Source organism: Simochromis diagramma, unplaced genomic scaffold, assembly GCF_900408965.1.
Source record: "Simochromis diagramma unplaced genomic scaffold, fSimDia1.1 OVJJ01000481.1, whole genome shotgun sequence".
Classification (NCBI taxonomy): Eukaryota; Metazoa; Chordata; class Actinopteri; order Cichliformes; family Cichlidae; genus Simochromis; species Simochromis diagramma.
The window spans coordinates 1640775-1655496 of record NW_024386898.1 but is presented as its reverse complement, the minus strand read 5'-3'; the positions used below and the strand labels follow the sequence as shown (position 1 = coordinate 1655496).

The window sequence follows — 14722 nt, the reverse complement described above, 5'->3', positions numbered from 1 at the left end:
TTGAGAGGGTTAACAAACTTACAATGACCCTTTGACTGAAGTTCTTAATTTGTTTTTGTTTGAGCTTTTACAGTGTCGGAGGCTGTGCACAGTACACATATGGGGAATATGACAGAAAAATGAGATGGCAGATTAGTACTAAAAGATGTTGGTGCTGATGGTACACTCATAGACAAATGTTCTCACAGTCTACAGGACAGGTTTGCGACAAATAAACTGCCCAGCGTTTGGCTTTGATCGCTACAAGTCAGAACTTGCTGAGATGTTTGCAAAATCTTGTCCACAGCAATTCTAGCTAGTTAACGGTCTCCGCTCTGTGTGTGGGGTTTTTTCCCTTCTTCTTAAAGATGTGGTCTTTGTTGTGCATGTACTTTGTGGACCATGCAACCTATTGTTTATTTAGTCACTGAGTTGACCTGCAATTACCAATGACTCATGATCCAAATTAAAACCAGAAGGACCCTAAGCTGTCTCCATTTCATATAATGAAATAAGTTACCCCAAGTTCACTTATTTGCATTCTTGAAGTATTACCTTTTTTAAGTGTTAAATGCTAAAGAGAGGTTTTTTTTTTTTTTTTTGAATAGGCTCACTCATTTTGGCATGTCATTCAAGGGGAAGCTGGCATTCAGCAGCTCTTCTTCTCTTGATGTGTTGTTAGAAAAGCGTAATCTCTTTGTTTGGTTAAGAGAACAAACATGCCCTCTCCTCATTTGCTTATTGTTGTTGTAATGCAGAACCACATCCAGTTCTGTGTGTGTGTGTGTGTGTGTGTGTGTGCCTGTGTGTGTGGGTGTTCATTTTAAGCACAACTGTCAGGATTTCTGGCCTTCATTCTGTGTGACTTGCAAATTCTGCAGACCCCCAGTTACACACCCAGAGCCTTTGAAGACATGCCAAATTTGATTTCCAAGTATACCAGAGCCTTGAGTGACAGTGACTTATGAGGAAAAAAGGATGGAGGGGAAGTAGTGGGTAAATGGAGGATGATTTTGACCGTCTGTTTGGTAAGTGACAGTCACATCCCTCTATCCTCGCTGATGGACAACACTGTGAAATTGGTCCCTGCTGAAGTAATATTTTTAATTCCGTAGCTTACTTCTTGCGTAACCCTACTTAACCTAAATATTTATGAGTTGTTGTTTTTTTTTTTTTAATATTGTTAAATTTTGTTTTATGTGTTTTCCAAACCATGTGAATATTTTAAAGGATAAGAAGGCTTGATATAGTCTGTAGTTTCATCATGTTAGGCTTGATAAGGCAGCTGGCTGGGACTCATTTTACTAGCTTCCCTACCGCCCACTGAGGGTGTGACCCTCCATTCACACTGGCCATTAAAATCTCAGCATTACTCCCTGCAGGCAATATTGGCACATCACGGTGTTCGGTAGGTGGTCTAAGCACAATAAGAGAAGGTGGAGTTTGATGATTGGGTTCTTACCGGCTCAGATACACTGCTCTATCGCCGCGTTGAGGAAGGAGTGGCTTCGGCCATTAATGGCAGGGCTTTAGCATCAGTCTTAATATGAGTGTGAGCTGGTGGGAGATTATTCCCTGTTGTGTGGTTGAATTGTGGGAGCAGCAGATGAAAAAGGAAGAAGTTGAATGGTGCATTTCGTGTTCTTTGGTCCATACTTTCATAGCTTTAGTTCATGTGATCAGTAACGCACACGCATACACACAGTCTTAACACCTCTTTACAAGTGTCCTTTTGGTTACGGAGGGCCTTGGGGAAGGTGCCATGCCTGGTTTCCCAGGCCCCAGTAATGAACTCTCAAGGATAACATTGCCCAATTAATTGGTTCTGTGGTTTTAATTGCACCGATCTCTTTGAGCTTGGTTTTGGCAAAACTCCCATTCTATTTTTTTTCCTTCTCTGCTTAACCTCTCATTCTTCTTTTTGTAACAACCCAGTTAAGGTGAAGAATCGCTCCAGTGAAGCTGGAATACAAGTTTTTTTTGTTTTTACACCCCCCCTTTTTCTCCTCCATCAGATTGGAGATGTCCGTGTCTGGTTGCAGATATCTCTGCCCCAACCTTCTCTTGCTGCGAGTCTGATGAATTTAATATCTAAAACCAGCACATGCCCCCCCTCCCATTCTCAGCACAAGGTTGCAAGCAGCTGCTGACAATGGAAGATTGAAATCAGAGCTCCCACGTTGTTTTAAATCAACTCCTTGGAGGGAAAAGTGCCAACACAGTATGCAGCGCTGATTTGATCGCATTTGAGTGCGGAGTGATATGGAACGCGATTTTATTGTTTTTATTTTAAGTTTATTGAGGAATCAAACTGAGGGCAGTGAAGCGTGTGAAACGTCCCTTCAGGTTTGTTTGCTTTCCGCTTGGATTTTATCCCCCCTTCCTCCTTGTTAATGATGAACACAGTGAGACACATCCTAATGTCTGACTGTCTGCAGCATGTCAGTGTAAAATGGCAGAAGGCAGGTTAAAAAAAAAAAAAAAAAAAGGTTTTAAATTCATTGAGAAGGACTTGTAAATTTCATTCACATCACAACACTGCCTCACCCGTTTTATGATGAAGTCCATGAGTTGGAAAATTGATGTAATCATCTTGGCCTCTAGTCTACATTGCACCCTAATTTGGCTGCAGGAGGAGAGGAGAGGGTGACTGCATCGCAGCTTGGCCTCGGCTCCTGAGGTTGAGGCATCTTGGGGACGAGGCCAGCTACAACTTCCTGATTGCAGAGAACAGAGGAGCATTAATGTGGCTCAATTACACAAGGCTTTATTAAAGATAATTGGCCATAATTACAGGCCTGCATTCACCCCAAAGGCGCAAGAGTGGCCAGGCAGGTTGGTCGGGACTAAGTAAACACGTCTGACTTTGACCTGAGGTGCAGTAGGCTGGACACAGGAGGATTCCACATTTTATAGGAATGTGAAAATTCGATTCCTGCTTTGACGGTTATTATCTCAGTTGAAGGTGTTGTTACATATCATGCCAAATGTCTTTTCTGGGCAAAACCTGAAGGTAAATTGTGCCTGTGATCTTCAAACACATGCAAATCTTGATATTTTGCTGAAATGATTGTGACTTCTTGGTGACTTTTCAGCAATTGCAACACTCGATTTACTCAACCCGTGCGAGCAGAGCGTCTCAAGGTTAAGCAGCACATGATATTTTCAAAGATAACTCCAGGCCTAACAGCGTGCTATTATGTGGCATGTTTAGCTACTCAGGAATCAATTGCTACCTGAAATGAGCGTTGATGCCAACAAATCGGGTAAGCGAAGATGCAGTATTCCTCTCAAGAACTTTTTTTTTTTTTTTTTTAAGGGCTAATGACACGGTTCTGCTTTTTTCACGTGCACACTATGTTCCTAATTTCCTGAAGTGCTGTCAGTGCTGAGTGGATTAGTCTTAATAATGTTGCGCTCAGAAAGTGTTTGCGACTGGCATCAAAGTGCTTCAGCGTTGATGTGAGCAGTGCTGTTTTTGTCAAACATCCTGGCACTGTGACTCTTTTTCCATAAATACCATTTGCAAAATTCCGGTTTTCTCATTACTAGCTCAAGTAGCTCAGGGTTTCACTCAGCGTGCCCTTACTAGTCCATTAGATAAATGTGTAACTATAAACATTTGCAGAATTGGAACCAAAACCCAACAAAAGCACACTTCATGCTTTTGCTCGGGGAGCCTTCCTCTCCGTGCTCGCAGTGGCAGTTCTGCACAAGTGACTGCAGAAGTCAGTCACTCGGGTGAAATGGCCTATTAGCAAAAGAAGAGTATTAATCTCAGAGTGGTGGACAGAACACGTTCACTTTTCTGACAGCGTATTAATATCTGGCGGGCCTTTAATCAGGACACAGTGTCAGAGGATTATTTTAAGACCTGTCAGAACCGCTGGGCCACTCCTCTCTGGATGAACCAAGATGAAAGACAGACTCTCCAACATCAGACAGAAAATGAGTTCATTACTGTAATTAGGCCTCTCTCCCATCTCGCCTTCGCCATTCCTTCCTCCTGTTCACCAGGCCTTTTGTCTTAAACGCCCATAATGGCGATGCATTACTCCACTTAGCGAAAGCAGACCTCTCACCCCTTTCCATCTGCTGTTTCACTTGTGGAGACCAAAACAAAAGAAAGGAGAGAAAGAGGACAGAAAACACACACTCTCCCAACAGGTCACACAGAAGCACGGATTCTGCTGACCAAGTCGCCTGTGGCACTCTCACTTGGTGGAGGAAGGTGGGGGTCGAGACATGGTGCGGGTCGTTAATCACTGTCAAAGGGAAATTGGCTAATAGAAGAAAGTAAAGAGAAACACAGACCACCATGTTCACTGGGTTATCCTGTCCAGGGCAGCTCACCCTGGCTTGACCCCAGGACAGCAACACAAACAAGGAGAGGCTGGACTTTATGAACTTAAATAGGCTAATCTGCTGTTTCAAGAGACTGGCTTGAAAGACAAAAACTCAGAATAGATTTTTTTTTCCTTTAAGTGTTATAAGTTATTTTTAGCCCCTCAACATTTTTAGTTGTTCAAGTGCAGACGCGATGCTGCAAACAGCGCTAATAAACGTCAGGCTTTGATTGTTCTTTGCTCTGTCTGTGTTGACAGGATTTCTGTCCGTTTCTCTCTCAGACTACAGTGAGAAGTCAGTCATGCTGTTTTGTTGTCATGCACTGACATTACAGTATGTCAGTTTCTTTGTTCCTCCTGTCCTCAGTCATCCGTTAAAAGCGTCTATTGGAGTGTCACCACTGATAAAGCTGTTTGTGCAGGTGGCACATTTTGCTGTCACTCGCTCTAATTGCGAGTGTGGAAAAAACGGTGTTCAGTCGACGTCTGGGTGTCGGTCAGGAGACTGCTCCCTGGCATGCCTTTAAAGGAGACTTGGTATTAATTTTGGTTGACCAGGAAAAATCTAAAATGGCCGTCTTGCTGCAGGAATAGAAATATGGGAATAGCTACTTAATATTTTCTTCCCCTGAGGTTCCATGTTTGTTTTGGCTAGGGGATATCTCCCATGTTGTCTTGAGATAATGGATGTTTAGTGTTGCAAAGCAGTGGATATCTCTTAAGTATTGGCTTACAATTCACAAAGACTTTAGGGATAAAGTTAGCCTTTAAACAGACTGCTCTAGATCTACGCATGTAGGCTGCATCCAAGATTGCATGCTAACATGCTAGTCAGTACACAGAGTGTGATGTAGGAGTGAAACCTAACTACGAGCAACAGTAACAGTGGTATGTGCAACGCATACCTTTTCCAGGCTTTGTTATTGTCACTACACTGCAGGCAGACGCGCATTTCATTATTCATTTCCAGCAGAATATTGCAGTATGCAAGCAGACGACGCCAAATAAGAAAAAATATAAGTGAAAGGGAAATGTGGTAGTCGTATGCATAACCCTTGGTGGTGGAGAGTGCCCAAGGACATTTAATAACCCCCAGTTAAAGTGTAAAAATAAGGTTTTAGTTTGCTAGATGTAATATCCTTTTTAGCGTATATTCATTGTTACCTACTTTCCCTTAAATGAGGTTTGGGGGTTATTATAATGTCTCAAACTGACAACACCGCTCTCAGGAAGTGAGGGTTTACGTGCTGAGCAGCATGACAGCAAAGCGCATGATGCTGAGTGCAAGAGGAATATACAGGAATGACTCTTAAACTCAGAAATGACTTGCTATTTTGCACTTGACATTGGTAAGCCTTTTGAATGTGTGTTTAGTTAAATGCCTGAAGGGGGGGAAAAAGGGATGTGGTTAAGAAATGCCTTTGACACCATCACATTTTGTTCTAAAACATAAAATATGCAAGAAAAGCTTTTTACGTCTCTGAGATGTTTGTTTGCTAACGAGACTGCAGAAAATTGCCTGAGACATTCAGCAGCTTTGGAGGCTCAGTGATGGGGAAGATGAAGTCATTAAATTGTGATGTAGTTCATTTATAAGATAGCATTAGCATTTTACTTCTGGCAATTGCATTTATGTTTCAAAAAATCATAAAAGTTGCATTAATTGGAGATTATGTTGCTGAACAAAATGCCAGTATCACAAACTTTTTATTACCCATGAGTCGCTTTTTCCCTGCAGTAATCCATAAAAGCCTATTAAGAAATCCCATTGGCTGTTTGTCAAGGAAACCAGGGTGATGCAAACTTCCGTGTTGGCCTACAGAAAAATTCCTGCAGGATCACATGGAAGTACTGCTATGCACCTTGATCTACAATGTCTTTGTGTATGGGAGACTTCCTAATTATAGCTCAGGATTTATTGTAGAAATAATAAAGTCATATTTGCTACAAGATCTGCAGCTTTGGCTCTTTGAAGACGGGCGTTGTCTGTGATTAAAAATAAGTGGCTTTGTTATTGTTCACCACACGGCAGTCAGACACATACTTCATTATTCATCATTTGCCATTTGTAACGGACAAACATATTTCCCACAGCAGTTCTCTTCACTACATTATGCATGACGCAACACAATTTCCTGCCTTCATCTTTAAGCCCCTTGTTAAATATAGTGACACGACATGCATTTTCCTGCTCCTGTTAATAAAGCCGTTCTCATAACAACCCAAGCCCCCGGTGGGAGAGGGAGGGCTGCACATAGTTTGGCTGTTGTTGTAACTGAGAAGTCGTCATTACCAGCCTGTTCCTACACATTTAGGTCATGCATGCATTAACCTGTATTCGGCCCAGGCAGAAGTGAATACTTTATTATTAAAATGTTTCCAACTCGTCCCAAGTGTATTTGGTCTAGTCTGGCTTGCAGCTAATCTTGATGTGGCCCACATTTTCTTCCTAAAATAGTTTAGCCCCCCTCCTTAGCAGTAAATGACAGAGAAATGTAAACAGTTGTCTGGAAGCTGTAGCGATCATATTAAAGGCCAAGCGGATGGAACTGAGAGAAAGACTAGGACCTTGGGCCCATATACCATCATTTATCATGTTCACAATGAAACCTTTCAAAGAAAGACGCTTTAACGGAGCTTCCCATCTTCGCTGAAGCGAATACTGGGGATTTGGTCCATGTTCTCTTTGATGGCAAGGGTTTTACTTGATAACTCAAGGGGTTTTCACATGATTGCAGTACCAGAAGAAATGAAGCACAGCACTGGCCCCAAAGAACAAGAAAAACGCATTTGGGTCAGTGTAGAAAGCCTTGCAGTTTCTACTGTAGTGTAGTGTGATCAACAATGCAGAAGTCGGTGTCAGTAAAGAGATGAATCCAGTATAACACCTCCGTCACCTGCCCCCTCCTCTGGAGCTACAACACAACACGTAGCATGGGATGAGATTGATGAGAGAAACTTGCTTGTTTCTTCTTGGAGTTTCATGAGTATCTTTATTACTTTGTCCCAACCCGTACCTGCTTTTAAAAGTCTGATAGTCGATGTTCTGCAGCATTATTTACAGATTAAGTGGAAGCCACGTGTTTGTGTATTTTTAACATCTGAAATACCCAGTGGCTTCACTCTCCTTCTCTCCGTCCTTGAATGTTCAGTCTGCTGAATCTGATATGAGCTTTTTCTTCCCTAACAGAATTAGCATAGGCCAAACTTTACCCTCTGAAGTTGTGTCAGTGCTGCAGTAGACTATATATATATATATATATATATATATTATATATATAATATATATATATTAGTCTTACAGTTCTACTCTGTTTTTTCGTTTGTTTTCTTTTGTCACAGCCAGTTTACCTCATCAAGTCCTTGTTAATTTTCCTACTAACCAGATCAGATAAAAAGGCAAAGTGGAGCTGGTGTTGAATATGCATCAGTTCTCCAACTATCCCTCCTGTATAATTTGCCGGCTTGATGATGCTGCAAGCCGTTGGATCAGATACTGGTACATGCGAACGTTTAGTTCAACATCTGCCTCTTGTTGCTGTAATTTGCTTCACCGCCATCTGTTAGATATAGGCTAGAAGCACCATCCATGATATACATCTATCTAGTTATAAACCTATAATGGCACTCTCTACTCCCAAAGATGCAAATTACTCGTACTCTGCGATAAGCTCGGCGTAGTTCCAAACCTGAAAGATCCCAGCGTAGCCCGTGGTGAGAGTTTATTACAAAGATAACTAGGTACAGACAATTTGGGTCAGCAGTTTCTCTTTTTAGCTTAGCTGATTGTGCCATATTTTGGAGTCCTGCTGAGAAATAAAATACTTGTTTTAAATGAAAATGTCTTTTCAAAGCCTTTCAACCTGCTCGCAGTGCGCTAAATATTTTTTCTTTCTTCTGTGTTTCTGTGCTATAGATCTACCACCTCCAGCTGTCGTTATTCATTGGCGACACGCTGTGAGAGAAGGCTCCGCTCTGCTGTGCTACGGCGCGCCCCACTCACTCGTCCTTGACGCCCAAATGCTGTTTGCCAATTGTCATGCCACCCGTCCTCTGTGAGTTATGACGGCTGCTTCGTTGACTCAGGAAAAAGGCTGCTCCTTGGCTCACCAGTGAGCAAGTCGCATGATGAAGGAGGGTCCTGGAAGTCTGCTCTTCAAGGAATCTGCCAGCAGGATATGAGTATTTTGAGCCCTGTGACAGCTAACAAATCTAACCTTGTGGGAATTGTGGGAGGCCCAGAAGAATACTCCAGAGTCATGCAGTCAGAGGAGCTATTCAGCAGGAAGCTCAAAGCCTTGAGCGATAGCATGGGACCTCCAGCCTCCAGCATGCAGGGGAAACCTGATGGTGCAGGCAAAACAAATGGTACTCCGGCAATGCCTAAAATGGGTGTCAGGGCCAGGGTCACAGAATGGCCGCCAAGAAAAGACGGATGGGACGGGCGGCCTTCGCCTAACTATCAGAGTGTGATACCCGTGTTTCAGAACGGCCAGCAGGAACACACTGTGGAAATACTAGACCAAGGTGAAGCAGTCTGTCTAGGAGGTGGACTACACTGACAAATACACGCTGAGTGACTTTCTCTGCCACTCTCCACTGAAGGGTCTGCACCCTATCCGTCAGCGGAGCAACAGTGACGTTACCATAAGTGACATCGACTCTGAAGACGTAATGGACCAGAATGCCGTCAACCCAAACACTGGAGCCTCGCTGCACCGCGAGTACGGCAGCACATCCTCCATCGACCGCCAGGGCTTGACTGGGGATGGCTTCTTCACCATGCTTAAGGGCTACCGAGTTGAAACCCTGGACCACCGCAGTATACCCCCTCTGGGTTTCCCCGAGTTGCTGCGCTGTGATGCCTCGCTGTCCCCCAGCTTGCAGACAGCAGCACAAATTGCAAGGGGTGAGATAGTCCACATTCCAGGCTATGACTACATTGACAGCTCCCTACTCTACAGCCGGGAACGGGAGAAGTCCTTCATGAGACGTCTTAAATCGGAGTCGTCAGAAACATCACTGTTCAGGAAACTTCGGCCCATAAAGAGTGAAAGTGACGCACTGCGGCTCTCAATCGAGGACGACCGGCGACCGCTCAGCTTCCAAAAATGCTTCGCCCACTACGATGTGCAGAGTGTGCTTTTTAACATCAGCGAGGCAGTGGCGAGCAGAGCTAACCTGAGCCAGAGGAAAAACACTACTACCGGTGCCTCAGCCGCCTCAGCTGGAGCCGGAGCTGGTGGAGTGTCCGTAGTTGGAGGCGGTGCTGGACCTGGAGCAGGAGCCGATGGTGGAGCAGCAGGATGCAACAGTGCCAATACCCCCATGTTTGAGTCTCCACTGGGCAGCAGAGAGGACTTGAACCCAAAGGAGAACCTGGATGCAGACGAGGGGGACGGGAAGAGCAACAGCTTGGTGCTGAGTTGCCCGCACTTTCGCAATGAGATTGGTGGCGAGAGCGAGAGGAAGATCTCCCTCTCCAGAGCCAACAGTGTCAACTACAGCGGTTTGTCAGAGAGCTGCTCTTTCGAGTCGTCCTTAAGTTCACACTGCACCAACGCAGGAGTTTCTGTGCTGGAGGTGCCTCGAGAAAACCAGCCAATCCACAGGGAAAAGGTCAAACGCTACATCATCGAGCACATTGACCTTGGAGCATACTACTACCACAAATTCTTCTACGGGAGAGGTAAGGAGCTAATTTCTGTTTTTACAGATAGTTAAAAGTGATGATGCAGCAGGATTTGTGTGACTCACTGTTGAGGACTATTAAACTTTCCAGGCCAGCTACATTTTTATAAAGTAAGACTTCTTCAGTCACCTGTGGGGAAGCTAGTTCCCAGATGGAACAGCCTCATCTCACAGGGTCAAATATCTCAACGTCCCAGTTGTTTTTTGTACAAGCACATGAAATAAAGTCCAGAACAATAGCAGGCTTGTGTTGGGTGCGAGGGCGTGTGTTTCACTTCCTCAGCAGAGGAGCGGTCATGTCCTCCCTCTGATATTACTCCGAACCCTGCGGAGAAACTGCGATTAGTCATGTGAAAAAGAGAGAGGTGAGTGAGAGGGTGTACTGCAGCTGTTCCCTGCAGGGACTAAGAGTACGAGGTCTCCTCATATGAAACTTTAGGGTCAGCAGAGCTACGCCAAGGTCCCAGTTCTCCTCATTAAAACACCTACGAGACGTGCTGACCCCGACCCATCGCCGCATTATACATATCTGTTTTTCCCACTTCTCTGTGCAATCTGTGCTCGCTGGTCTCAGCAGATAGAGTTACCCCGTCTTAAGCCTGCCCCCACCATAGAAAACAGCTGCTTCACCTTTCACACTCTGAGATGCCTTAACCTCTTCAAAAAGACACTCTGAATAAAAATCTGTCTCTGAGAGACATGTTGATAATTGCCCAAATGCCCTGCTAATACTCACATCAAAGCTGGGTTCTGGATTTGGGTTGTGCATTTATTTAGCCTGCATTCACAGCAATGCAGGCCTGTGTATAACAGGGCATTTTCATGAAGACCTTAGTCTTTAGGGTAGGATGCCTCTTTCACAGTATGGAAATATAGCCACTGCCTTTTTCCTTTTTTTAAAATAAGGTGTTTTATTGACTAGACAGGTCTGTCATCACCTGCGCTTCACAGCAAAGACACACTCACACAAACATGACTACATGTCACTATTTCTCAGCAGGCTTTCATCAACCTGGACTGAACATTGATCCAATTGATTGCCTAAAGCCCTGCTTCCCTTGGCAACCGGAGTGGTTTTTCCCCTAATGGACACAATGCTTCCTTCACACAAAATGGGTCAACCTTCACTATGTACAGGTCATGGTCACATTAGGTGTTTGGGTTGACACTGAGATGTGCAGAGGGCAATGTAAACCATCTCTTACTGACATGCAAGGCTTGAAATTAAGCTTGGAGCACTAAATGTACAGAAGAAGGGGCTCACAGTGTTGGACTTTCAAAGATTTATTTAAGGTGTTTCTGTGGTGTGGATTAACAGCAAAACGAGAAGGGGGCATTATTTGACATGAAAAATCAAAGTCATCCAATTTGCAACCTTTGGCAAAATGTCAGCACCATGTGATGGGCACCGCTGACATGCTAAAGAAATGTGTTGACAAAAAGCTTCCCTCTAAAGTCAGCACTGTCTGACTCACTGTGCTCCTGGTATTTGGATGCCTTGAGACCTCCGTTGCTACACAGCCCCCCCACCACCACCATTTGACCGTATGCCTTACATTTCCCTGCAGAACTCTGTCCCTGACAAGCATTCGTCAGACAGTTAACCCTACTTTCCCTCCATAAGGATAATTTATTATTAATGCCGATGTGCATTTTGCTCCACTGTTTATGCTACAGTGACAAGAACCACGCTATTTAACACAGCTTGCACTCCATGGCGTGGATGTAATATCGAAAACTTCTGCAGAAATCTCTCTGTGAATGTCACTGCTTTGTGGACCCTGCTGAGGTTTTTCTTTTAGCTGTTGAATCCAGGTCTTTCTCCTCAGCTTTAGCCTGGATTAAGGGAGTGTTTGCTCAAGGCCCTCTTATATGTGTGCCTACACACATTCATGCGCACACACACACATGCACATGTACGCACGCATGCATTGTGTGTCAACAAAGAAATTAGTACTGGTTCTTATGGTGCTTAGAGCTGAAAAGACTAAAGCCCAGCTAGTAATCCTTGTCATGTAGTGAATTTTTCATTAAATCAGCACAATAACTGATGGAAAGAATTAACGACCGTATAAGAAATGTGGCCAAAAGACTCGACTCCTTTGGAGCGATACTATAGGCAGTAGAGCTGGCATTCTGCCCATCATTATTATTATTAATTTACTCTGAAAATTAATGTCTAGACCTCAGGGTGTCAAAGGGGAAACAACCACAGACTGTCCATAAATGAAAAAAGTATTCATCCTTCAGGGGGCATAAAGGGGGCAAAGAAAAGTAATGAGAATCTGCCCGTCACATTTTGATATTTTCAGCACACTGGAGGGGTGAGGAGGTTACTGGAAACATCAGATTTACCCAAAGCCATGAAAATCCCCTGGAAATTTCCTGAAAATCTTGCCTTGGGTTTTTGAGCAAAGTAGATCGAAACATGAAATTTTGAGTGTGCACTCAATAAATGTTTTTCTGGGATTACACCAGATTTACTAGATTTACTAGTTTTCATGCCATGATTGTTGATATAACTGATGGATGTATAGACCAACACCAACATCTTCGCAGTGATTTCCCCCCCCCAGTCATGTGATCCAATCTCTACCAGGATTTGAATGTTGGTGCAGTGTTTTTCTAACACCATTCTTACCCGCGTGGTCATCTATCTAATAAGCATACGAGTACATGCCATTTATAAAGTGCAAAGCTCGACTTCTGCATCATTCATTTCTAGCATGAGAACAAAGTCAAGGGTTGCTGCTGCAGTAGTAGTAGTCGTAGTAGTAGCTGTGGGAACGTGACTTATGGGGCAGAACAGTCCATTAATTTAAAATGACAGAACAACAACAAGAGAAAAAAAAAACGTTTGCATGTTCTGTGGGCGTCCTGAGCGTCTGCTTCATTCAGTTATGGATGTTATGCGTCATGCATGCACTTCACTTCAGAATAGAAAACTGAATTAAATTTCTTTTGAAATGACCTGATGTATTATTAAGGTCATAAATGTATTGATGCAGACTTATATTAAGACATTATGTCATGTCTGTGCTTCAGTCTGCGTGTGTCTGCATTGTGCAAAACTCAATGCCATGTGGAGCATGTGGGTTTTATTTATTTAGTGCCGAATTGCAGCAGCAGTCTTATCAGTGCTTTATTACAAAGCAATGGCCAATGACTCTATATAAGCAAGTACTTGGTGATGCTGGGGAAGAAAAAATCCCTTTTTATCAGAAAGAGACTGCTGGCAGACTCAGGCTCAGGGACACAACAGCATCACACAGTAGCTGGAGATCCATGATGTGAACTCTGCTCTTGCTCTACTGGATTGAAATCTGGTGACTGTAAAGACCATTTGAATGAACTCAGTCATGTTCAAGAAACTAGTTTACGATGATTTGAGCTTTGTGACATGATCCATTATCCTAAAGGAAGCAGCCATCAGAAGGTGAATACGCTGTAGGGCATAAAGGGATGGACATGATCAGCAACACACTCAGGTGGCATTTAAATGATGCTCAGTTGGTACTAAGGAGTCCAAAATATGGCAAGAAAATAACCACATACCCCCAGCCTGAACCACTTGAGATAATGCAGGATGGAGTAACAGGCTGTAGCTTCAGTTTTATGTTGACTGGAGTGGCCCTCGGTGTGTTCTGCTGCTGTAGCCCATCTTCAAGGTTTAATGTGCTGTACGTTCAAAGAAGCTCTGCTGCATTGCTTGGTTGTAAGAAGTGGTTGTTTGAGTTATTGTTGCCTTCCTGTCAGCTCTGAACATTCTCCTCCGACCTCTTCCATCAGGAAGGCTTTTTCACCCAGAAACTGCTGCTTGCTCGATGTTTCCCCCCCCTCCTTTTCAGACCTTTCTCTGTAAACACTTGAGATGGCCATGAAAAAATCCCAGTAGATTGATAATTTGACAAATACACATCCCAGCTCTGATAATGCCACATTCAAAGTCACTTTAATCACCTTTTACCTCATCGTGGTGCTTAGTTTCAACTTCAGCAGGTCGTCTTTGCCGTGTATACATATCTAAATGCATTGAGTTACTGCTATGTGACTGGCTGATGAGATCTTTGTTGAACAGATGTAACTAATCAGCTCGTCTGTGAGTGTATATAGGTAAACAGATAATCTACTGAAACCACAGCAGTAATTTGATTACGTGTTTTATTAAAAATCTGTAATTTATTATTACTTTATTTATATTTAAGCTTTCTTTCTTTCACCAGCTAACATAATGTCTGATAACATGCATAACTCTCATTTAATTTTATATCTTTTTCTCTCCCTCCAGAGCATCAGAATTATTTCGGTGTAGATGACCATCTTGGACCCGTGGCAGTCAGCATCCGCAGGGAGAAGCTAGACGATGGAAGGGATAAGGAAGGGATGCAGTACAACTATCGGGTCACCTTTAGAACCAGTCAGGTAACGATAATACACTGATGTGCACTTTTCGCTCACTGCTTACATTATGGATGCATGATTGGAGAACCTTCATGACCTGTCAATTTATTGAAGAATTGTTTACTAGCGCGAACATGGATTTTTCATATTTCTCATATCACATTCAGTGAGACACGTTAAGGTCACTCGGCCTGCGGCTCAGTCAAGCAGTACAAGAGTCCAGGAATGCTTCAGTACCCCCGAAAACAACAGGAAACTTCTCTGCCCTCTTAAATCTGCACTAATGTGTCCAGTGATTCGGTGCC

At 43.5% G+C, this 14722-nt stretch overlaps 1 protein-coding gene across 4 annotated transcripts in view; it reads left to right on the top strand.

Moving 5' to 3' along the window:
* Positions 1-14722, top strand: part of LOC120735203 (signal-induced proliferation-associated 1-like protein 2) — a 76817-nt gene that overhangs the window by 14565 nt on the left and 47530 nt on the right. For 3 of the 4 annotated variants that reach the window (XM_040034403.1, XM_040034401.1, XM_040034402.1), the window contains exons 1-2: positions 9002-10014; positions 14305-14438. In XM_040034403.1, the coding sequence (XP_039890337.1) occupies positions 9108-10014; positions 14305-14438 (1041 nt within the window). In that variant the 5' untranslated portion in view covers positions 9002-9107. Of the gene's footprint in view, positions 1-8241; positions 8834-8870; positions 10015-14304; positions 14439-14722 lie in introns of those variants that run through there. The other variant, XM_040034404.1, reaches the window with a different exon arrangement.